Source organism: Pseudorca crassidens, chromosome 3 (genome assembly GCF_039906515.1).
Source record: "Pseudorca crassidens isolate mPseCra1 chromosome 3, mPseCra1.hap1, whole genome shotgun sequence".
NCBI classification, from domain to species: Eukaryota; Metazoa; Chordata; class Mammalia; order Artiodactyla; family Delphinidae; genus Pseudorca; species Pseudorca crassidens.
In genome coordinates this window covers 80,077,464-80,103,289 of record NC_090298.1, presented here as the reverse complement: position 1 = coordinate 80,103,289, position 25,826 = coordinate 80,077,464, and the positions used below count along the sequence as shown (strand labels likewise).

General features: G+C 41.5%; 2 protein-coding genes across 7 annotated transcripts in view; one reads left to right on the top strand and one right to left on the bottom strand.

Annotated features, from left to right (window-relative positions):
- Positions 1 to 8,570: 8,570 nt before the first annotated feature.
- LOC137220561 (uncharacterized) lies at positions 8,571 to 25,576 on the bottom strand. The gene is made up of 3 exons (XM_067730026.1): positions 25,377 to 25,576; positions 23,428 to 24,813; positions 8,571 to 21,857 (listed from the first exon to the last, which is right to left on the bottom strand). The coding sequence occupies exons 1-2, from the start codon at positions 25,574 to 25,576 to the stop codon at positions 23,748 to 23,750; spliced, it is 1,266 nt and encodes a 421-aa protein (XP_067586127.1). The 3' UTR covers positions 8,571 to 21,857; positions 23,428 to 23,747.
- Positions 24,076 to 25,826, top strand: part of CHD1 (chromodomain helicase DNA binding protein 1) — a 74,672-nt gene continuing 72,921 nt past the window's right edge. For 5 of the 6 annotated variants that reach the window (XM_067731319.1, XM_067731317.1, XM_067731318.1 and 2 more), the window contains exon 1: positions 24,076 to 24,208. The gene's annotated coding sequence lies outside the window, so the exon portion shown is untranslated. Of the gene's footprint in view, positions 24,209 to 24,511; positions 24,531 to 25,826 lie in introns of those variants that run through there. The other variant, XM_067731316.1, reaches the window with a different exon arrangement.

Sequence of the window (25,826 nt, the reverse complement as noted above, 5' to 3'; positions counted from 1 at the left end):
CTCTCTCCTAGGCTTGCTGATGGCCGTCTTCTCCCCAACTCTTCACGTGGTCTTCCCTCTGTACCTGTTTCCAAATTTCTTCTTATAAGGACACCAGTTATATTGGAGTAGGGCCTACCCTAATGATCTCATTTTAACTGAATTACCTCTTTAAAGACCTTATCTCCAAATGCAGTCACATTCTGAGGTCCTGGGGGTTATGATTCAATAAATGAATTTTGAGAAGACACAATTCAGTCCACAGTGCTCACGATGCACCAATAAATGCTGCTGGTAAATGTTTAATAATTGGCTCTCCAAAAAGAAAATGCCCTGAATTTTAGCATTTACTTATTTCTTTGGCAATAAGTCTCCTATTTCAGCCAACGTCAGGCTACCAATGTGATTCCTCTGAGTGCAGAGTTGGGAAGAGATAGGCGGCAGCACAGCATTTTATAGTATTTCTACCACAGAAATAATGCAGATGTAAAAAACTTAACAGAGGTCAGGAGTCAGCAAACTTTTCTGTATATGGCCAGGTACTAAGTGTTTTCGATTTGCTCAACTCTGTGTCGTAGCAAGAAAGCAGCCATAAACAATATGTAAATAGAAGGGCATGGCTATGTTCCAACAAAACTTCAGTTTGCAGTTGGCCTTTGCCCAGTGATAAGAAGTTGGGGACATCTAGCATTCTCATTGTTTCTTCAGCAGCTTTCAACCAGCCTTCATGAAGGTCCATTCCCCCGATCACGTTCTCCTGCTCCAGTTGCGGGTTCCCCCTGAACCTTCTCGGGCTAGATCAATAGGGCAGCCATGAAAGTGCACTTCGTCGATCTCCCTTCAAGATATAACTTTGCCATTCAGCTGCCATGAATGCTAATAAGCTAACTGCCTCCATCTGCAGCAATTTTAAGATATGCTACAGACTTCCAGTTGAGGCCATCTCTTCCCTAGCAGCCCTCAGCCAGTGACTGAGCATGTGATGGTACTAGGGTCGAGCCATTTCTGCCCACTGTAGGATTTCCATGACAGGCAATATTTGCTCCAGAGCTCCACATTGTGTTGACTGAGCTTTTGTCTTATCTGTAGCACAAGCTGAAGATGTTTCCCATTCCTGCCTTCTCCCTCTTTTTCTTTTTTACAGTAGACTTCTTGCACACCTAACTTCATGTCATCTTCTATTTCTTGGAACACCCAGAGTGACACAGTGGGTAAAAGGAGTAGTCCAGGAAAGCAGGCAGTAAGATAGGGGTTGGGCTAGATCAGAACTGTCCCACTATCAATGAACCTAATTCCATATGGTGTTTGGGGCACAGATAGTCCCTGGCAGAATGTGGTGGCCTGATTACTAAAACTCTCACCAGTTATGACTTGGAAGATCATTCTGATATGGAGGAATGCCCTGGCTGGGGAAAAATGCAGGCAGTTCAAAACTTTATGTATGTGTATGGAACAATGGATACAGGCTATTGTTGGCCAGCCATTATTAACTTGCATTGAGGCCTACAGGAAGTTAATAAAAAACCTGAAAGCAGTTAACAAACAAGTGAAAACTCATTGCCAGATGGCTTCTTTAGTAGCTTCCAAAGAAGGCCTTATCTCTGGAAAAACAGAAAATTGAACACCAAACTTAGAACTTAATCGTCAAGATGCTTTAAAGGTCATTAAAGCCAAGGAGAGATAACTTGTTGAAAGACTTGGTACCCTGACACACAGAATGGGGACAGCTGGGTGGATGCCCCCAAAGATTCTGGGTCCTGAGACTCCTCTGAACACTCGGAGCCTGCAGAGGTCACCCACCTTCCTTATTAAAAGCTAGCACTCCCCCTAAGCAGAAAAGCCACTGCAGTGAGTGCTTCTGAGCAAGACAACAGAAGCCCTCTCAAACAACTACCCCACCTCCTCTCAGGGCTGCCACACCAACAACTAGTGGCAAATCACAGCATAACCCACATGGGAATGTGCTAGGTCTGATCTATACCCCAAAGAAATGGCAAGAATTAGTCAGCATATACTGGCAGGAAACAGGGGAGTATTTGGGACTGGATTTTGAGGGTGCTTGATCAAGAGAGCTAGAAGGTGAGACTGCATAAGGGTGAACTTATTGAGTTGGAGGCATTTTTGGAATATGGGATTTAATACCTTGACACTAGGGGATGGTGCCAACTTCCTGTTAGGATGGTTCCTAAAAGTCTGCACAAAGTAATAGTCTGTGCTGAGATGCTGAAATGTTCGAATCGCAGACAGTGGAGAGTGGGATTAAAAAGCTGAGAGAAGTGGGCAGGCTGGACTGAATATATTATGGGAGGCCAGAAGCCCACAGGGAAGATTATGTTCCATGGGAGGGGCCAGAGGGTACACACTTCACCAAGGTCATCAGGAGTGCCCTGCTAAGAGAGATAACTACCCTAAGAAGCTCAGTGACAGCTCACCTCTGAGGGTCAAGGCTCACAGTAGGAAATGCTATCACAGGCTTGGTGTATTAAATTGCAATGGAAATGATGGGGCCTAGAAGCATAGTAGATCCAGGAGGCAGAACTTAATGCCAAACATCAGGACAGTCAGAATTATCATAATGACTAGCAAAACTGGACTGACAGTTAAGGGAGCTTGACCTGGAACTAGCTGAGGTGTTTTATAGAACCCAGTGTTACAAGGAGAAAAACTGATGGGCAGGCAACAAGAGTACCGCCTACCATTCATAACCAAAGAAAGCAAGACTGGATGAGGAGACTGAGGGTAGTTACAACAATAAGAGAATGTCATGATCTCTTGCCTAGTTCCCAGATCTGAGCCAACCCAGAACGTGCTGACTGTAGAAGTGGCCAGGTCCTGGAGGAAAGTACCCCACAACACTACAGCAAGTGTATATTGTAATAATTCTTCTAGTCCTTCCCTAAAGGCATCTAGGCCATTTTCTCAGGTGACTGCATACCATACTGAGAAACAGGGAATATCCAGACAGTTCATGGAAAATCAGACACAGGGTCTGAGTTGACATTGATACTTAGAGATCTGGAGTATCATCATCTTGGCCTCCCCATTAAGGGTAGAAACATTCAGAGGCCAGGTAGTAAATGTAGTCCTGGCTAAATCCTGGCTCACAGTGGGTACTGGGTCCATCAAAACAGCTAGTGGTCATTTCCTCAGTCCCTGAAAGTTAAAATTGTGATTGACACACTTGGCAGTTGGAGTAATCCCCACACTGGGTTTTAGCTCCTGAAGTAAGAGCTATCATAGTGGGGAAGGCCAAGCAGAAGTCTGGGAAACTTATACCCAGCCCACTTCAGACAAAATAAACCAAAAGCAACATATATTTTAGGTGAGGATGGTGGAGATCAGTGCCACTCAAAACTCACAAGGGTCGTCTGTGATGGTTAATTTTATGTGTCAACTTGAGTGGGTCACAGGGTGCCAAATATTTGGTTAAACATTCTGGGTGTGTTTATGAGGGTGTTTCTGAATGAGATTAACATTTGAATTGTTTGACTGAGCAAAATGCCCTCCCCAGTGTGGGTGAGCCTTATGCAATCTGTTGAAGGCCTGAATAGAGCAAAAAGGCTGAGTAAGGGAGAATTTGCTCTCTCTGCCAGACTGTCTTTGAACTGGGACATCAGTCTTCTCCTGCCTTCAGACTCAGACTCTAACTAGAACTTACACCATCAGCGCTCCTGGTTCTCAGATCTTGGGACTTGGACTGGAACTATACCACGGGCTCTCCTGGGTCTCCAGCTTGCGAACTGCAGATCTTGGGACACCTCAGGCTATACAATTGCGTGAGCCAATTCCTTACAATAAATCTCTATTTATAGATATCCTATTGTTTCTGTTTCTCTGGAGATTCCTAATATGGTCCCTATCATATCTCTATTTGTTTTTAATAAATTTATTTTTGGCTACGTTGGGTCTTTGTTGCTGCGTGCAGGCTTTCTCTAGTTGCGGCAAGTGGGGCTACTCTTCGTTGCGGTGTGCAGGCTTCTCATTGCGGTGGCTTCTCTTGTTGCAGAGCATGGGTTCTAGGCGCACAGGCTTCAGTAGGTGTGGCTCGCGGCTCTAGAGCGCAGGCTCAGTAGTTGTGGTGCACGGGCTTTGTTGCTCCGCGGCATGTGGAATATTCCCGGACCACGGCTCTCAAACCCGTGTACCCTGCATTGGCAGGTGGATTCTTAACCACTGTGCCAGCACGGAAGTCCCTATCATCTCTCTATTTAATTCACCTGTCTCCTACAAAAACTGGATGAATCCTGGAGAATGACCATAGACAACAGCAAGCCCAACCAAGTAGCAGCCCTAATTGTAGGTGGCAGCGTTGAATTGTCTTTACTCAAGCATATTAACATGGCTTCAGGTATACAGTATGTGAAAAAGCAAACTGAGCACAGAACGTTCTGAATGTTTATGCTATTTTCCTGTTTTTGTTTTTGTTGTTGTTTTTACAGTTGTTTCATCCACACCTCACTTACCTGGATATTTTTAGTCAGTTGCCTTTGGTTTTTAAAAAGCATTCCACAAAAATTTCATGGAAAGAACCGTTTGCCTTCTTAGTTCATCAGTTTACATAAATTTTTCAATTACATAATTGCAATAACAAGTATAAGTAGCAAAAATAGGCTTAAGAACAAAAACATAATCTCTTAAAATACACAATTCAACATATAGGAGCAGAAATGTGTGTGTGGTACTAGAGTAGTTTACCACCTGTAAGCATTTAGAAATTCAGCATTCCAGTGACAGCAGTGTGTTTTACAGATGGAAAGGAGAGGATCTGTTATTCATTCCAAGGAGTTAGAGTAGATTTAAAGATTAAGTGGAGCTCAGTTATGAGTGTGTTTACATTCAGAAAGGACATGATTCTCATCTCTTTTTCCCTCCCCCCATGTGTGTGGGAGGAGCATGGAGGATAGTGGTAGGCGAATGTACTTTTGCTCTTTTTCAATGCTAAAAAGATCTGATCTTATCATTTGCCTGCTTCCAAACCACCATCAGTCCCCAATGCCTTCCAGAAAAATAAACTCCTTAAAAGTAGTGTATCAGGCCCATCACCGGCTCAGACTCCCTATCATTTCAGTCATATTTCTACCTCATGCCATTTCCCCCCACCAACCTCCCTGTCATGCCAAACCAGAGAAGATCATGCTTTTTCACTTACTCATGACTTTGCTGCTCAGTCTAGAATGACTTTTTTCCTTCTTTTTAGGGTGACTTACATAATTTACTGTCCAAACTGGTACACATTTGAGAGTGAAAGGGGACATTAATCAGATGGGACATTGAGAAAACAGGTATGAACTGGGGTAGCCCTATGCAGACAGGTCTATGGTTCCCCTACTCATTATGGGCCCACCAATTGCTTCATTAATGTGATCTCAGTGCCTAACACTCAGCTTGTGCTCCAAAAAGCTTAGGTGAAATTGATTATATATTCTATGACCTTCTCCTATTGCTGTTTTTATTTCCCTCTCCAATCTTGTTCACCACTAATACATAGAGAAACTTGGTGTGAATGACAAAATGTGCCCTTTCTTCCTGGAAGCAAAATCCAGACTACACAGTGTGTGGACACAGGCTGGATTTCAGCCACCGCTTTCTCCTCATGTGGACACTTCTGTGTGTACTGAAAAAAATTACTCAATGTGTCTCCAACTATTTAGACTGTATAAAAATTAAGTGGTTGTGGAAGATACTGAAACACTCCACTAAAATATATGTCAGATGACACTTGAAATCTGGATGAGAAAAGACACAAAGTGAATTTGTAGTAGGAGTAGGAAAGTATCAAACATGTGAAATTTTATGTAGAGTGAACACGAGAGCACTGTGACCATCTACTGGGGAGTAATAAATTTGCTTTACATAGAAAAAGTTTTTTACAAGAGGAACATGGGCCATAATATTATGTAGGGAAAGTGTATTAACAATATCACCCTAAGAAAAAGAAAAGCTGATATTCTTACCAGTCAGAAACAGGCTATGATAACCATATATATAAAATGTCCATTTCATTTTAAGAAATCCTTCTTAATAAACAAGCATTCAGTACTTTTTCGGTTCAACACTTTCGCAGCATAGTGCATACATTTAAAGATATTGGCCATTAGACACTTAAACAAAGACATCTTCAAACTTCTTTATTCTTTTTAGATCTAGAACACCAAATATTTTAATCTTTAAACTGCCTTATTAAAGGGAATTCTCTGGTGGTCCAGTGGTTAGGACTCCACACTTTCACTGCCGAGGGCCTGGGTTCAGTCCCTAGTTCCCTGACTAGATCCCACAAGCCACGCGGCAGGACCAAAAAAAAAAAAAAAAAGTAATTAAATAATTTTTTAAATGGACTCAATTTAAAATTCTAAACTTCATTAGGTTCTTTTTGAAAAATCTAAATAATTAAGGTACATGTTTAAGAAATCAAATAGTTTTGTAAGGCGAACAATGAAAAAGAATAGCCTGGGGCTCATCTCCCTTCCTTCCATCTTTCCGCCCTGTTTCCAAAAAGAAAACACTTCAACTATTTAAAGCTATTTCCTCTGTTAGCAAGCTCCACTTTTCTAAATAATGCATATTAACATATATACATATAATTTACATATTTTAAATATCTCTTGACTTGTTAAGAGAGAGTTGGATTTTGTCAGTTAGGATGCCTCAATTTCTAGTAATCCCAATCCCACCTGGTTTAAGAAATTAAGAAATGCACTGATTTCCACAATTAGAAGCCCAGAGTGTGCAATGAACCTGAGTCAGCTTCATGCAGTGGCTCTAGCTCCAGTTCTCTGTCATTTCCTCAGTTCTATTCTCCTCTGGGTGACATCCCATCCTTAGACTGCTTCTCCTGTGAGGGCAAAGACCTATAACACCTCCTGGTTTCACACTGACACACCCAAAATCCAGAGGAAGAAAGAGGTTCATTCTCTGATCTTTCACATTGGAATAAGGAAATCTCTTTTTTTCTGAATTCCTAGACAGCTTTATACTACAAACTGGGTCACAGCTCATTCCTGAATTATCCCCTATGGCCTAAGGAATGTCATGAATTTTTTGGCTTACACCTGCCCACCTATAAATTTATTAGAGTGGCACGGGGTATTGGATTACATGAGTCAATTAGGATTAATCAGGCCCACTTCTAAAGCTGAAGTACATGGCCACTATGCAGGGGGGAAAGGTGGAAGGGATGCTGAATGGCAATGCTGACTTCCACTGTGGGCATCTAGCACTCACACACCCCTCCCACCCCAACCACACTGAGAGAATTACATCATCATATTTATCTGAAACAGTAACAGTGTTAACTTTATCATGATCATGGAAAAGATGGCCATAGGGTACTAGGATTTTATTTCCTTTCTGTAGAACTTTTACACTTTACCTGTAACTTTTTAATTGCTTTTTTAAAAAAAATCCTACAAAATTTACTTTCCACATATCCTTTACTTTTCCAAATGTTTCACTGTAGCAGTCTATCAAGGAGCTCACCTTCTTGGTAAGAAGGGGAGAAAGCAATGGGCAAGTAAGACAAGTAAAATGAAGTCATTGTAAATCATGATCATTACTATGAAGAAAACAAAGTAACTAGAAAAGTCACTGAGGAAGCCCCCTTTAGAGTATGTTGTTGAGAAGACCTCTGTAAGGAAGTGACATCTGGCCTGCGACCCAAAGGATAACGAATAGCCTGCATGAGAAGAGCTGAAAGAAGCATTCCACACCTAGAAACAACCAAAGCGAAAGCCAGTGAGTGGAAAACAATTTGTAAGGCATGAGGATAGAAAGGAGGCCAAGTAGCTGGAACATAATGAGTAGGGGGGAGAATGATGGGGGTAAGACTTTGGAGAGCTAGACTGAAGTTAGATCATGCAGGCTCTTGGAAGACCATGGAAAGGAGTTTGGCTTTTTCTGAAAGGGTGTTAAACAGTAGAGTGATATGATTTGCTTTATGTTTTTAAAAGACCCCTCTGGTTTCTATGTTGAGAGTGGATGGAAGGTAGGGGGCAGGGTAAGGCAGAAATGGAAGTATGAAAATCAAGCAGGGTACTACCGCCACTCTCTTCCTCATAGCAATTCTACTGGACTGTACATTTTGTCCTATAAAGGCAGTTTTTAAAAAAGAGGGTTTTTTTTAACGTCTTTATTGGAGTATAATTGCTTTACAATGGTGTGTTAGTTTCTGCTTTATAACAAAGTGAATCAGCTATAAATATACATATATCCCCATAGCTCCTCCTTCTTGCATCTCCATCCCACCCTCCCTCTCCGACCCTCCCTCTCCCACCCCTCTAGGTGGTCACAAAGCACCGAGCTGATCTCCCTGTGCTATACGGCTGCTTCCCACTATTTTACGTTTGGTAGTGTATATAAGTCCATGCCACTCTCTCACTTTGTCCCAGCTTACCCTTCCCCCTCCCCATGTCCTCAAGTCCATTCTCTACATATGAACCTTTATTCCCGTCCTGCCCCTAGGTTCTTCAGAACTTTTTTTTTTTTTTAGATTCCATATATATGTGTTAGCATACAGTATTTATTTTTCTCTTTCTGACTTACTTCACTCTGTATGACAGCCTTTAGGTCCATCCACCTCACTACAAATAACTCAATTTTGTTTCTTTTTAAGGCTGAGTAATATTCCATTGTATATATGTGCCACATCTTCTTTATCCATTCATCTGTCGATGGACACTTAGGTTGCTTTCATGTCCTGGCTATTGTAAACAGAGCTGCAATGAACATTGTGGTACATGACTCTTTTTGAATTATGGTTTTGAACAGTTTTGAAAATGTCTAATCAGCTTTATTTAATAATGTATTGTCACTTTAAATTAAATGTTAATTTTAACTATGAAGACCCATAGGACATCAAACTTAAACAAGGTACTCACATTTATTTTTCCTTCCGTTCAAATATGTCTATTTGTCTTGGCTAATTATTTCAGATGAATCACGTAGGCTCACTTCCTCTGAAAGTTTTGCTTGTGATACATATGAATTGATAGTTTCATGTAATTTTTACTTACATTTCTCTAATTAAAGTGATATTAACTGAACAGAGGAAAAAATAGGTGATCCATAGTTACAAATAATACTAAGAAACCATAGAATCAAATTGATTTCTATTTTTTTTAAAAATAAAGCATTTATGCTTTATTATAACTGTTATACCAAGTCTCCAAATACTTCAAATTTCAGGTTGAAAAATTAAAATCTATGGAGAAGCTTCTAGCTAAATAAGCATTCTTACTTCCTGAAATTTTTCTTAACACAAAAATTAGTATAAATGCAAACAAACAATTTTTAAAAATTAGTATGTGAGTGCTCATGCTACTGAAATCACATTAGATTCCTTGCTGTTCCATAAACATAATAAGCCCACTCTAGTCTATGGCTTTCTCTCACTATTCTACATGGTGGAATGCCCCTGCCCTTGCCCCTGAAATATATCTGCAAGTCTCTCTTCTTTACTTTATTCAGGTGTTGGCTCACATATCTATTACCTTTTCAGGGAAGCTCTCTGTGATTCTGTTTAAAATACCATCCCTATCTCTCTCTCTCTCTATATATATATATGTATGTGTGTGTATATGTGTATATATATATATATATATATATATATATATATTTCATTTCTTTTCTTCATAGCACTTACCACTATTAGGTATAACATATGTTTATTTTCTGGCTCCCCTCACAGGAATATAAGCCCCAAACAATGCAGGGACTACTTTTGGTTGTTGTTGATTGATGTATCTCAAACACTTAAAACAAAAAGCACAATACACAGATGTTCAACACATACTTGTTGAATAATAGTGTGTCCTTTTCAAATTAAGACCTATATTCTTAACATTAACTGAGTCTAGGCTGTCTTAAACTCATGATTCAACTATATCCTTTTCAAATGAAGACTTTCTTTGCTCCTGTATTATGAATCTCAGGGTTAGGATCTGGGGCCACTATTCTCCTTTCTCCAAGAATATATGCTCCCTTGAAGCTAATGTTATCAGCTCTACCACTGATCAGTCCTCTGTAGCTGTCCATTCTGGTTACTCTCTTATTTATTATCAACTTTAGTTCCTGGTTTACTATCATATTTTCCCTTTTCAAGACTATATACAGAGTTTCCCTGGTGGCGCAGTGGTTGAGAATCTACCTGCTAATGCAGGGGACACGGGTTCGAGCCTTGGTCTGGGAAGATCCCACATGGCGCGGAGCAACTAGGCCTGTGAGCCACAACTACTGAGCCTGCGCATCCGGAGCCTGTGCTCCGCAACAAGAGAGGCCACCATAGTGAGAGGCCCGCGCACCACGATGAACAGTGGCCCCCCTTGCCACAACCAGAGAAAGCCCTCGCACAGAAAGGAAGACGCAACACAGCAAAAATAAATAAATTAATAAACTCCTACCCCCAACATCTTAAAAAAAAAAAAGACTATATACAGTCATTCCCAGTGACTTTCAAAAATATATGTAGATGGCCCATCCAACAGCACAGTCTCTTAATTCTTTTCTTTTTTAAAAAATTTATTATTTTTGGCTGCACTGGGTCTTCGTTGCTGCGTGCAGGCTTTCTCTAGTTGCGGTGAGCAGGCTTCTCATTGCGGTGGCTTCTCTTGTTGCGGAGCACGGGCTCTAGGCGCACGGGCTTCAGTAGTTGTGGCTCACGGGCTTCAGCAGTTGTGGCACACGGGCTTAGTTGCTCTGCGGTATGTGGGATCTTCCCGGACCAGGGCTTGAACCAGTGTCCCCTGCATTGGCAGGCGGATTCTTAACCACTGCACCACCAGGGAAGCCCTTAATTCTTTTCTGTTTCACTGTTTATTTGTTTTTTTGGTTTGGCTGTTTATCCCTAGCACTTCTTTTTGGTTTTCTTAGGTTTTCCATCTCTCTGCTTACATTATCTTCCATGATGTCTACTTTATCCATTAGAGCCTTTAGGATACTAATAATAATTGTTTTAAATTCCCAGTCTGATAATTCCAATATTCTTGCCGTGTCTGGGTCTGATGCTTTCTCTTTCTCTTCAAATTATGTTTTTTTGCCTCTTGATATAACTGGTAATTTTTTTTTATTGATATCTAGATATGTTGTATCGGGTAAAAGAAACTGCTGGAAATGGTCTTCAGCAACGCAGCAGTGATGTGTGGGGACAGAGGAAGCATTCTCTAGTCCTATGATTAGGTCTCAGTCTTTTAGTGAGCCTATGCCTATGGACTGTGTACTTCACAAGTGTTCCTCAGTTTTCTTTCTGCCCTCTTGGGTGGGACAGGATGGCTAGAGTGGGCTGGAGTTGGGTATTTCCCTTCCCCTAGGTCAGTTAGGCTCTGATAATATCCCAGCAGATTGGGCTCTGGTTAACTAGGTCCCCCCCCCCCCCCAGAGCAGGCTTTCTTTAGAACAGAGTGCTCTTAGATATTTCAAAATGGGTCCTTTTCCCTTCCTCCTGCTGGAAGCCCAAGAAGATTTTTTGTCAGATATTTACTGTGGGAACCTAGTCGAACTCCTAGAGGTAAACGTTATGATTTTGTCCTCCCTACCCGCCCATGATTGAGTCCCCTGAAGTTTTTAACTCTTAGAGTTGTCTGCACTGGGCTTTCAGCAATTCATAATTATAATTCAGATTTTCTTACCCTGGACTGATTCCCACAGTAGTTTATGCTCACCTCTGCTTAGGTAAACTGTGACTCCCAATATTCTCCTGTCTCTCCAATCTCGGGGACAGAGGTTTGTCCTGTGTCCTCCCCCATCTTACGGATCCAAAAAGAGTTGTTGATTTTTCACTCAGTTAGGATGGAGTGGAAACTTGTAAGCTCCTTACACGCCGAACCAGAAACAACTTAATTCTCTAACTTTATCACCTCCAAAGACTATTACACAACCTAAACTCATATCTTAGACTAACCCCAGACCACGTAAGCCCTAATAACTGCACTACCTGTGAAATGTCAATTTTGGGCATCTTATTCAGTCCACCATCACTTTAGGTTGGCAATAAGTGTTTGGCCTCTTAGAGATGTCCAGTCCATTGACCCCCACCTCCCACCCTCACCCCACTACTTTTTAATTATCTGTATTTACTCCCACATTTACCCAGCTTGAATTTCATGGTTCATCATTATATTCATTCCTTTTTAAGCACAATCACCAACTCTCTCTGTTGAACTCACTTAACAAAATCCCAGAACTGCTTGAACTCAGTTTGGTTCCTTGTGCAGAGAACCAAGGAACTTAATAAAGAAACAATACAATTAGTTGACTGATTTTTTTTTTGAAATTCATGACCACAGACTGCAAATGAACACTCAAGACAACCTAGCAGTCCTACTATGCTTCCCTAGGAAGTTCATGTTCACATTCCCTGAGGTAAAAATGTGTTATTTTTTTCCTGCTTTGTCAAACTCCTTCACTCTACCCATTTTCAGCTGGTGATCCTACTCCATAATTCATTGTGAATACAGAAACCATCAAAGAGGATTTACTTCATTTTCATTCCAACAAATATTCACACCTCTCTGCATCTGTACTCACCTTCTCAGCCTCTTTTCTGTAAAAAATTGAAAGAGTGTCATTTTTCCTATCACGGGCAATTCTAACTCTTAACACCTACAGTTTCTTTTCTTCTCAGTATTTTGCTTCTTCAGTTACTCCATTTGTCTACTGCACTTCATCACATTTTCATTCTCTACTTATTATTCATGCAACATACATTAGTTATTATTCTTCCCACATATATTAGTATTTCCTACTTAAAAATCCTCTGACTTCCTCCATCTATCACTACACCTCTCTGAACTTTTCACAGCAAACGTTACACATAAACACATTTACACATATATATATACAATTTTTATAAGAAAATGATATTGAATATTTATAACAAAAAGTAGCATTCTCTCCCCCACCCCTCTCCACTCCCAACTATCTTCAGCATTTCTAGCTCTTTGATATGTCTCCACATTTCCAAATAATATGTTTGTATTGCTTTTTATCAATTAACGTATTTAGATACTAATGAATGGCAAATGAGGACCTCAACTCAAATGTTGTTACTTTAACATCCCCAATTTATCTTGATTCCATCTTGTCTACATCTCTAAAGCTACTCCTCTAATCCTAACAGGCCATTATACACTAAAGTAGGTCCCTAAGTGGAGAGCTAGAGAGTGGAGAGCCACTCTTGCTACTACTATTATCCATTTTCTACACAGCAGCTAGAACAATCTTACGGAAGGCTAATCAGATTATGCAATTCTCTGGTGTAAAAACTTCCAATGGCATCCTGCTGTGTTTGGAATTAAACCCCAAATGCTTTCCATAGCCCTCAAGGCTCTAGATCAAAGGAGGTTCCTTGGCCATCTCTTCAATCTCATGTCAACCCAGCTTCCCCCTCGCTATGCTTCAGCTATATTTATCGCCTTCAGTTCTTCACACGTCACAAACCCTTTCATACCTTAGGGTCTTTGCACTTGTTCTCCTTACTACTCTTCTTGTGGTTCTTGCCACAGTAGGCTCTACCTCACTCTTCCAGTTACAGCTCAAAGAGGCCTCCTCTGACCACCCCACTGTTCTTCCCATCTGAGTATGTCTCTCTCTACTCTGACATTACACTATCTATCTCTCCTTTATAGAGCCCATCCCAGCTTGTAAGCTTATTTCCTCATTAACCTCTCTTCTCCTCCTTCCCCAAACTAGAATGTCAATTCCAAGTAAGAAAAACCCTTGTCCATCTTAACACTATTTTGAATGTAACTAGCCCTAGGATAGGTATATAAAGCCCATACAAGAAATACTTGGATTAATTCTGCAATCTGTGGACTAAATATAAATTTAACTAGCTCGCTAAAGTATACATTGTACCCAGCAGGAGTGGGATAGTAAATAATGGCCCTTGAAATCTCATAAGGCATAAGTTAACTGACCACATTCCTAGTCAGTTATTAGAAAATCTGTCTATATCCAGTTTGGATTCTCTTGTTCAGGGTCCTCCAGGGCCACTCTTGACAAGGGACACTAAGGTTCTTCATTTCGGGAAAGGATACCCACTTCTACCTGGTGCAGATTCTTTTGTACTGGAAAACAGGAGGTGCTTGAGGGATTGAGATAGTCTGTGGTCTGAGTCTACTTTGGGATTTTACGGCATGCAACTGCTCTACTGTGGAGGAGAGCCTGCTAATTTTCTTTTAGGCAGATTCCTTTTCCATTTAGCTAATGCTGAAGACTTTAGTGAGTCTGGTTTCTCAAGTTGTCAATCTGGACTTGTCTCTTAGCAACAGTTGAGACTCTGTCCATCCCCGTTGTTCTCTGCTTTAGCCTCAAAGCAAACAAGAGAAAAAGTAGGCAAGGCAGTTTGCAGTTTGTCATTTAGTAATATTCCCAGACACATACTGCATTCCAATCCTAGTGGCTATTGATAAACAATGTGAAGGATCATCACACTTTTGTGAAGCATGAGAGGGGATGGGAAGTGGAAAATGTTTTGGAAGGAGCTGAGGAATTAGAGTCCTTAATATCATTTGTTCTTCCTTGAGAGTCCTATTCCTATTACTAAAATTTCACTTTCTGGTATTCAATGTCAAAACTTTAGTGTTAGAAACAGGTGGAAAAAAAAAATTATGTTGCCATTCAATGAGCCCCTTGAGTAATCTCTTGATCTAGTTGTACATTCTCAGCCCAAAGGCAAATTGGCTTCCAATAATTGCTAAATCAAATTTGCTAAATTTCACACAACCCATTCCAATCTACTTTCACCTAGGAACTCTGTTCAGAATTCCTCTCTTTTCCAACATACTTTTCAAAACTCCACACATAGAAACCAATGCACTCAATATTTTTTATATTTGGCTACCAAGATCTCTGGGCCCTACCTCAGTGACTACATTAGTCTGAGTTCTGAGACAATATTGGAGAAAGCCTGGGTAAAAGATTCACTATTGCACAACAGAAGCTAACAGGTTCCCATCTTAAGGTAGGAAAGTCTTTATTACCCGCAGCCCCACCTCGATTCAGTCAGTTTTAGTTTCTCTGAGCTTTGTTATTTGCGTTCCCATTCATAGTCAAACTAGAGCAGGACACTTTCAGTTGCAATTGGCTGATCCATTTAGGCAAAGACATGAAATTTTATTATAAGGATAAATTATGATAAATAATTCAAAGATAGGGAGCAGACTACCCTTCTCAAGGGACTGAGTTCAGGAACTGGAAAGCTATCAGGAACCAAGGCAGCTATTATACATGTGTCTGATATGTCAGCACTTCATGAAAACACAGACTGGATTCAAACTGCCCAGGTTTTATTTTAGCTTCCAAAAAGAAAGAGAGAAAGAAAAGAAAAATATTTTAGCTTCAGCGCTTCAGCACGTATTTTTAGTCAAGCTTCTCAGTTTCCTTACCTGTAGATAACAGTACCAATCTCATAGTTATAACATTTATAACACCAAGTGATACAGTAAGTAATCTGAGATTATTCTTGTTTTTGCAACACAACTCTGACTTTCCATGTGCTGCTTCCAAACAAAGTACCCTGGCCTAACTTTACGTTTCTCAGGAAAAGATCAGCTGTCTGATGAACTTTCCAATTTTAAATTATCAGAACAATCTGACTGGTCCAGATAGGGTTCAGTTGTTCATTCTGGCTAAAGCTAGGATAGTGTTCCTATGAAACCTTTCGCAAACCTAAATGAGGTAAAGCAAAGAAGCAATTACCTTAGGACACATCTTGCTAATGGATGCACAAAATAAATGGAGATAAAGCATTGATGCTCACAGACACAGTTCAAAGCATGATGGCTTGATGCTGAGAGGCTGAGTGTAGTTCCCAGGGAAGGAGCTTGGAAGTGCCACTCTTGCTGCTCAGGGCGCATGCCACCTGGTACAACGGCTCACTGCAAAACAAATGCTGAATGCTATTTTCGCTTTTCATCTTATTTTGTAAAAGCAAAAGTCCTCTTCGGATTTCTTTTGTTTAGTGAAAACAGGTACTAAGGTATGTTTTTCATAAAAGTGAAGTGGCATAAAGTGAACTTTTGAAAAGGGGATACCTATACATATATAGCTGCTGAGGCCCACCCTAAATGTCTCTGGATATTCCTCAGTGGTAGGGGATCATGAATCAAGGTTGAATTTTTTTTTTTAAGAATTTTTTTATACTTCTCCCAACTCACTGATCTTCTATTCTTCCATAATCACAAACATAAGGTCCCAATGTAAGAACTTGCCCAAAGTCATACGGTAATAATGGATGAAGGTGTGGTTCAAAACTAGGTCTGACTCCAAATCCAAAATTTACTTTCACTATACAATGCACTAGAGTTGCTTTTATCTGTTGAGAACATGTTAGGTAGCCAACCCTTTATTTAACCAAGTCCTTAAGATACAAGATTTCAAGTAGTTCAAAATTAGGTTTCCTGATTTTTTTTCATAATTTTTAATTTTTAAAAATTGGGGTACGGCATATGTAAAGTTCACAAAATTTAAATGTCCAGCTTGATGAACTTTTTCATATGTATGCATTCATATAACAACCAATGAGATCAAGATCCAAAACATTTCCATCATTTCATAAGGCTCCCTTTTGCCCCTTCTAAGTCAATACCCATGCCCAGAGAGGTAACTACTATCTTGACTTCTATCAACATGAATTACTTTTTTCTTGAATTTCATATAAATGGAATAATATTGGGTTGGCCAAAAAGTTTGTTCGAGTTTTTCCATCACATCTTATGGAAAAACCCAAACAAACTTTTTGGCCTACCCAATACAATATGAATTGGTTTTTGTCTATTTCACTCAACAAATACCTATGAGATCCATCCATATTATTATATGTAGCAGTTTATTCATTTTTATCGCTGGGTAATATTCCATTGTAAGAATATATTTCACTTTGTTCCTATTTGAGGCCATAATGAATCAAACTACTATGGATATTTGTATACAAGACTTTTAGAAGACACCTGCACTCAATTTCTTGGATATACACTCAGGAGAGAAACTGCTGAATTACAGGCCTAAATTCAGCTGTAATGGATACTGTCTATCCATTTCCCAAAGTGACTGCAATCAAAGTATACCCCCACCAGCAATAAGAGTTTCAGTTGCACTATATTTTTTAAACTAGGAAAATAATGTAACCAGTCTATTGAGCTAGTCACACTTCATAGTTCTACAAATTTATTTTATTTGAGGTTCTCTTGTTGCTGGTTATAAGCAAGGCTAAGCTGTTAGGTGGAGCTAAGTTGTTAGGTAGATTCTCATTCATTAGCACTCTTACTAAACTGTAAGCCCCACCCGTTAAGACTTTACTAAAAAATACTACTTAGGGCTTCCCTGGTGGCGCAGTGGTTGGGAGTCCACCTGCCAATGATGCAGGGGACGCGGGTTCATGCCCCGGTCTAGGAGGATCCCACATCCCGCATGCCGTGGAGCGGCTGGGCCTGTGGGCCTTGGCCACTGAGCCTGCGCGTCCAGAGCCTGTGCTCCGCAACAGGAGAGGCCACAGCAGTGAGAGGCCCGCGTACTGCAAAAAAAAAAATACTACTTAGCTTGCCATCCTATTTTATAGCAGGGTTTCTCAACAATGACATTATTGTCATTTTGGGCCAGATAATTCTTTGATGTGGGGGGTTGTCCAGTGCATTGTAGTATCTTTAGCAGTACCCCTGGCCTTTACCCACTATATGTCAGCAGCTCCAACCCCCTTTCCCATTCATTGTGACTACCAAAAATGTTTCCATATTTTGTCAAATGTCCTGAGAGGCAAAATCTCCCCGTTAATAACCACCGTTTTCAAAATAAGTGACCTGGCCTCTCCCTACCTCATCTAAACTAAATGTTGAGTCAATGCAGTGTTAACATGATGATGTCCATAGTTTTTAAACGTCAGTGGCACATTAGAATCATCATTTAAAAAGCGTTTAAAGAATGCATATGCCCAGGCCCCTTCTCAGAACAATGGAATGGAATTCCTTGAAGTAGGGCTTCAGCATTTTTATCGTGAAGTTCCTCAGGTATTTCTAAATTTTGGCACAGTTCAGAACTACTTTCTTAACAGATTACTTTTCCCATGAATATATGCTTTAAAACAGATTTCTACCAAAAACTTTTCAAACATTAGTAGAGCACAAGGCATGTATTTGGGGAGTAGAAGGCTCACAGAAACTCTCAAATCACAGCAATTAAATGGCCACCTATAGTCCATAACTATAAACAGTGGTTATCTAGTATTCAGTTCCTGATTGAAAAAAAAAATTCTATTTTTTCCCCAAATTACTTTGAAATGTTCATGTATTTTCTTTTTGAATGATTATTATGTGGTAATCTTTCCAGCTAATTCTTGTAGCTAACTCATATTCACTCTCTCTCTCATAATAACATTTTCCATTGTCTTTGAAACACTCTAAATCTTTCACCTAAATAAAAATCCACAAAAGCCAGCAAAAAAAAAAAAAAAACTCATATTCCCTCCCAAGTTAAAGTTAAATCACCTAAATGAGAAATTCAGACTCAGATTCCACTTTTTCATTTATCAAGTTCTACTCCAGTCTGGCTTCTAGCCCTATTATTCCAACAAAATAGTTCTTGCTAAGGTAACTGATGACCATCATGTTACTTAATGCAGTGGCTATTATTCAGGCCTTATTTCACCATAGCACTGGACACTATTCACCACTCCTTCCTTGAAGCACTCAGACCTTTGTCCTCTATTGCACAACACCCTTCTGACATCGCAACTCCTTATCCAGCTAATCTTCCTCTACCTAGCCAAAAATTAATTGAAGTTCTTCACTCTACAGTCCTAGGCTGTCTTCCAAGCCTACTTCACATACACTAAAGATTTTAATTTCCCCCTACACACTTAACAGTTTTTATTTTCAGTCTAGATCTCCCTTCTCAGGTCCAGACTTCTATCCAAAAGCTTCCTGGATGACTCAATGACATGAGAAACTCTAAACTAAATTCTAAACTAAATCTATCATCTTCACACCTACCCATTTCCAAACATATTACCATTCAGTTCCATTCCATTGTATATACAGCTTCCCTCCTTCTCCTAACCCTGAATCCAACTGCATCAACAAATCCTATGGACATTTCCTTCCAAATCTACTCTCTCTACTTCCATACTACTACCCTGCTTCATTAAAGTTATTTCTAATCTTTTAGCCTCCTAATTCAAGAATTTTGTGTCGACTTTGACCCACCTTTAATCCATTTTTGGAATTTACAGTTAAAATTTTCAATTTGTAAATCTCATCATTACCACCCAATTTAAAATCTGTCAAAGGTTTCCCTTTATTCCAGGCAAAGAACCTACTTCTTAACCTGGCCTTTGGGCCCTGAATGGTCTGGCCACCATGCAGCTTCATCATCCTCAGTTGTTGCTCCAGCAGTACTGTACTTCTTTTAGTCCCTTATAGAGTGACAATGTAACTTATCCAAACCAGAACACTTCTGAAAGTAAAAAAAGGCCTATCCTTGGCAAACTGGGATGTAAGTTGATATTATCTTTCTGGCCGCCGAATTTTTGCCATGTTGTTACCGTTTACCTGTTACGAAGCTCTTCACTTCCCTTTTACCTAATCCACATTAAATTCTTAGTTCTCATGGTTTGCAAGGCAGAAATAGAGACACAGATGTAGCGTACAAACGTATGGACACCAAGGGAGGAAAGCGGGGGTGGGGGGTGCGGTGGGATGAATTGGGAGATTGGGATTGACATGTATACACTGATGTGGATAAAATAGATAATAAGAACCTGCTGTATAAAAAAATAAAATTCAAAAAAAAATTCTCAGTTCTCAGATGTCACTTCCTTTAGGGAGACTTTTGGGACTAGGGTTCTGAACTATGAATTCTCACGGCACTATGTTTCTTCATACCATTTTTCTCAGTTATGATTTCCAAGTGTGATTGTTTCTTGCACTAGACTTTAACTCTTGAAACTGTCTGTGTTTGCTCTATTATAACCCTCCCTCCCCCACCCCTGTAGAATGCCTGGTATGCAATGTATCGAATAAATGTGGATATAATGCAATGGGAAACAGAGTCTGCTCAAGGAGCTCACAATGTAATATGGAAACAAATGCTTTATTACAATATAACGATATGCTGTATTTGCAGAATACAAAATTTCCTAAAAGGGAAATGAGAGAGCTGCATGACATGTCTCGTAGGGTTTTGGCACAATTTGTCAGTGTACTCAACAGCTATTGATTTACTTACATCTAAAATAAAATGATTCATAAGACAGATGGACTATATCCATTTACAGTGATACTGATACATTCCCAAAGACCTGGAGAAATGTATGGCTGGAGTGTCAAGTGTCTGCTAGGAATGATGGGATGCAATGCTGGAATCATATTGTGAACAAAGTAATTAAAATATTACGTATGCAAATATATGTGGTACACTTAAACATATGTATTTGAAGCAGGGGAGTGATATCACTAGATTTCAAATCTGAAGGAAGCCTATAGGGTGACCTGGAGGGAAAGGTGTAGGGAATAGAACCTAAGTAAACAAAGTAGTGGGGATTAAGGAGAAAGGCTGAAGACAACATACATGAGGTAAAATGGACAGTAAACAAAGGATTTGGGGGAGAGGAAGGAATGATACAGCATCAAGGCACCAATCTGATATTTTGAGGTTAGCTACTTAAACAACACTTTTCCCCATCTGCACACTTAATTTTTAAGTGAAATCTTTGTATCCACTTCAATACCTATTAGATTTTATACACAGTTGCTTCTTAGTATCATCTCTAAGAGCGTTACATTTGAAATTTTACTATGATTTAAGAATTTATCACTAAAAATCTCCAAATACAGTGGCCATAAACAAGGTGGATGAGCTGTTGGTGGTTATCAGAACAATCTAGTTTTTCCAAACACTGCTTAGAACCTAGAAATTGTGCATTTCAGAAAGGGAGTGTTCAGCATGTGTAATTAGGAAAAACTTTCCAAGGTGACTGACTCCTGTCCCTGCCCAACACTGGGAACCACAGCTACTCTCCTATAATTTTTAAGATCAAGAAAATAGAAAATGTACAGTAAATTTTCACTATAAGGTGACTTGGGATTTCATGGGTTCTGTTTATAGCAGACTTTGTAAATTTAAGTATCATATTTGGAGGATACTTTCTCTGTTTGGCAAAAACCCAGGAAATGATGTCATAGATTGAGATTCTAGAGTATTTTAATACTGTCCTGATTGTTTTAGCAGCTTTTTGTATACAAATCCTCTAGGCAACAAGAACATAATTATGGAATTAAAATACTATCTTGGCATCCAAAATGTTAACAGAAAAGCAAGAGTTGTTACTGTCTTTATGCTGCACATCTCACAATTCTGGGTAAGTGGTTTTCAATCTATTCCCACCTAAGGATACCCATTGGTAACTAGTCCTAGTAGAGCATGTCAGAACTAAGAACCTATAAAGTGCTGTCCCAGATTTTGTAAAAGTAATATTCTTTCCAAAGAATATGAAATTTCCCAAATGGAAAATCAGATAGTAATAAAGACCTCCTGGATGATGTTAATTTTCAGGGATTTTTGCTATTCATGTGTTCAGATTATTTACTGTTTGTCTATTGTTTTCAGTAGACTTTTCAAAAAGTAGACATACAGTTTGTTTAAACAAAGTGAAACTGAGAATTTAACTATGTAGATAAAATATGGTCAAAAAATATTTTTGTCTTATTTATCAACTGACTTTTAAAAAACTGAACTGGTAAGATTTTTCAATTTTCTACTTACCTTGTATTTCTCCACAGTCTCAATAGTCATTCTAAAATCCTGTGACGTCATAAAGTATATTATAATTTTACCAGAAATATAAGTCTCCAAGGTTCAATATATTATTACAAATTTGGCAAGGTTTTTTCTTTTGTCTGCAAAACAAGTGTCTCAAAATTATACGTAGCATATCACATCCAAACACCAACTCAGTTTAAAAAGGTGCTTTCAAAAAACATATAAAACAGATTAAGTCAATACAGTAAGCATTTTTTGGTGACGTAACAAAATGCAATATGGTTATAATTGAAGACTTTATTATCTGAATCACACTTCTGATTACAAAATTCTTTACCTGCCATGTTTTTCTCGGGTTTTTATTTTTTACTTACCACTCTAGTAATCCAAGAAATAAATTAGTCCGAGGAACAGGAAGTTCCTATTATCAAGGCACCTTATCATAATTTTATAAAGCATAGTATTAAAAATTAGCACTTAGTTTCTAAGGACTTCAGAGATGAATATTTGAAAGATCTTTTTATTCCTCACAACCCAGAATTATAGCTATTTAATAACTAGGATAAAAAAAGAGGCTGAGCATAGATCATTTTGCAAACTATGGTGGTGTTTCATTTTGTTTCACTATTCATTGACCACAGACATACTCATTTTTTTCGAGAGACTGTGTCTACCTGTTTGCCTTCCCCTACTCCCCAAGGGTGAGTATACCTTTCCATATAATAAATACATATTTGGTGTTATGTTTGGAGATCTTTTTGAGGGCTCGGAACAAACTGTTTAAACAGACAGTAGACTAAAACTTGAATATTTCCCACATGTGAAAATAATTATTTTGGGAATGAAGCTACCGCATTCAAACTCATTTGACTTGGAAGGCAGTCCTTTATATCAGATCAAATAACTGAAGAATGGGATTAGAAAGTTTCAGAAATTATCATTAACCTGGGCTGACTCAAGACTGATCTGTGGACGAGAAAAATAATGGAAGTGTAAAATAATTCTGACTTAAAAAAATGGTTTAAAGGAGAGAAGCGGAACACTCCCGTGCTTGAAAAGGTAGTGTTTCTTTGGACAGATCTAAAAGGTTGTAACTGAGGCCCGCAGTTACAGTTATGAAAGAAACCGTCAACTAAGTTGCAGTACGCTAACCTGCGACAGTTACTAACGTCTCTCGCGTTGCATTTTTTGTAGTGATTTGGCACCGCACCCTCCACCAGCCCTTCAGGAAGCGACCTGGAAACGTTCTGCACGTTTTATTCCTGAACCGGGCACGGGCTACCCACAAATGAGTCAAGAAGGGTCACAGGGTGTCAACAACTCGGTCTCTGTTTTCTCTCCGCCTCCTCAGGTGCCCGGCTCGCACCTCCCTTAGGGAGCCTTTGTCTCAGGTCGCCTAAGCGTAGGAGGCGGCGGGAGGTGACCACAGTGGCCCAACAGTTCGGTTCCCAGGCTGCCTGGTGTGACGCAGCATTCCCCTCCCCGCCTCTCCAGACAGGCGCTCAGACCCGGCGCGGGGCCGAGGCCTGGGCTACCGACCCCACGTTCGACCCCGCCCCCTCGGCTTATCCAACACAGCCCTTCCGCGGCTCCCCAAGCCCCATCAGTCTTCAATATCTCCCCACCCCTCTGTTTCCCTAGTTCCTTCTCGGGCTCTCGGTTGTGACGTCCTTACGCAACCGCCCCGAGTGACAGTAGCCTCCATACCCGCAAGGAGCGAGCCTGCAGGTCCCACTTCCCGGAATTCAACTCCGGGCCGCTAAGGGAGGGAACCGGGCAAGGCTCAACGGCCCACCACGGTAGCCAGAGTCCAGCACCCTCTGCGCGGCCGGCGTGCGCGTTCCCATCAGTGCGCGTGCGCGCACTCGCCCTCCGCCCCGACACAGCACCAATCGTCTTCTTCCTACGCCCCACGACTCCAAAACGTAGCCCCTCCCACTATCCGCGCGCCAGTTGGTGGAGTTCGGCGTGCGCGCGCCCGCTTGCCCGCCTCGCGCCCAGTGGGGAAGGGGAGTGAGCCGAGAAGCTTACGTCGCGCGGGAGGCGGAGGCAACGGCTACCTCTGTGGCGGCGGCGGCGGCGGCGGCGGCGGCGGCGGAGGCGCCTACGACGGAGACGGTTGCGCTAGCTTTCTCGGCGTCATGGCGGCTGCCGGGAGCCGATAAGCGGCGGGAGCGGGGGCGCGCGCGCGGCCGCGGTGAAGACGACGACTCGTTACTTCTTGCTTTTGCTGACCTCGCCGTTGGTGCTTTAATAATGAATTGATTGTTGGATCCGCTCCGCAGGGGATAGCGCGTTGGAGCCGCGGGCCGGGGCTTCCCCTTCTCCTCCGCGTCCTTCCCCTTCCCTCTCGCCCTCACGGACTCCTGCTTACCCCGAAACCCCCGGAGCCCGAGGACTCTTGGTGGCGGAGACAGCGGGCCCGGGCACAGGGGAGGCCGCCGATCGAGTTGGCTCTCTCCGCCCCGCGAAGCCTGCACGCCCGCCGGTAAGAAGGGGGTCGGCGGGCGGGTCTGGATGTGGCGGGGAGGACGGGAGCTGGCCAGGCGGAGGGCGGGGGCGGCGCGGTGTCCGGGCGGCGGCCCAGCGGCCGGGCGCCGGGCATAGGCCGGGGCGGTCTGAGAGGGCCGGCGGCGGCGGATGGACTCGCCGCTCAGGGGGCGTGTGAGTGGCGAGAGCAGGCCGGCGCCGAAGACCGCATCCTCTCTCCGGACGGGCGTGCAGCTGGCGGTCGAGACCGGGCTTCCTCGGCCTGGGGCAGGCCGGGCCGCGAGGGGAAAGCTGCGAGAAGCTAGCTGTGCGCTTGGCCGGTGCGTGGGTCCCGCCGCCACCCGGGCTCCCAGCACGTGGGGAGCGGCGGGGAGGGGGAGGGGGCAGCAGCCCGGGCGAGCCCAGGAGGGCGCGGGGTGGGTCTGTAGGAAGTTTGAGGCGGGAAGGGAGACTCCGGGACCGAGATGGAGGCCCTGGGAGGGATGGGAGTGGGGGGGTGCGTCCGGGTGGCCGGCTGATTGGAGCGAAGCTGCGACGGACGGGGGAGGAAGGTTTCCAACCTCCTTTCGAGAACCGCTTGAAAACTTAGCAGGAGGAAAGCAACTGATAAAAGACGGGGCAAAGAAAAGGCGAATTGAAGAGGTTTAACGATTTAGGGAAGAATCATTGTTAAGACGAGTGAAAGGCAGGAGAGAGCTGCGGGTGCTTGGAGCTTCAGAACTTACGGTTGTAAGAAGGGGCTCAGAAAGAGGACTTAACTCTGAGAAGGAAAATGAGGAGGAGAAAGGAAGTTACAAAGTACAGAGAAAGCCATTTTGAGGGGCGAAAGGGAGGTGAAAAAGAAAGAACGAAAAGAGGAGTGAACTTTCTCAATGAAGAGAGACTTTCGGGAGAGGCAGTTTGTTAAGAGTACCTAGATTTTTAAGATCTAATTGTTTAATAGTTAATCTCTTTGGCTAGTTGGAATTAATATTTAACATTAGGAATAAATGTTGCGTGAAATAATTTTTAGATAACAATTCTTGCTAAGTCTACTGGACTGTAGTTTCTGGATTATTAAAATCCCGATCTAGATGCAGAGTTTGCTATGATTAAGTTGGCAGCAGCCTATTTCCCCCCTCTTTTTTTGTGGAATGGAAATAATCGTAGGAGTAAATTCTCTTTGCTGAGGTCGGAGGACAGCTCTGCTCTCAGTCGTCTGTCTCGGTACTTTCTGGCTGGGGAAGGATCTGACGTCTCCTTCCCCCGCTTCTTCCTCTCCCTCCCCTGCCAGAGATCTCCTTTGTTTATTAGTGGGTGGCTTGTAGGTGACTCTCCAGTGTTGTGCTGATATGTTGAAAGGTGGAAATGTTGTATCTCGGTCCATGATTTCTGCCCCAAACCCCCTACTTAAAAGATCATAGTGCATATTCTGTTACCTTTTTCCCCCGGAGGAATCTCTGCATGTCCAAACTGGATATATATACTGTATTATTTAAACTTAAAACTGCGCTATCGGTTTACCTGTGAAAGGACACATTTATTTTGACCTGTACATTTTTTTGGCTAAGATTACATGATACACTTTTACTCTCCTGTTCTCATGTGAGCATTTTCAACACTTCCCCTCGCTCTGG

Coding starts and splice junctions, on each gene's coding strand:
- LOC137220561 (XM_067730026.1), bottom strand. CDS start 25,576: ATGGACCGAGATACAACATTTCCACCTTTCAACATATCAGCACAACAC. Junction 24,814..25,376: donor AGAGCTGTCCTCCGACCTCA/GCAAAGAGAATT, acceptor GTCTTTTATCAG/TTGCTTTCCTCCTGCTAAGT.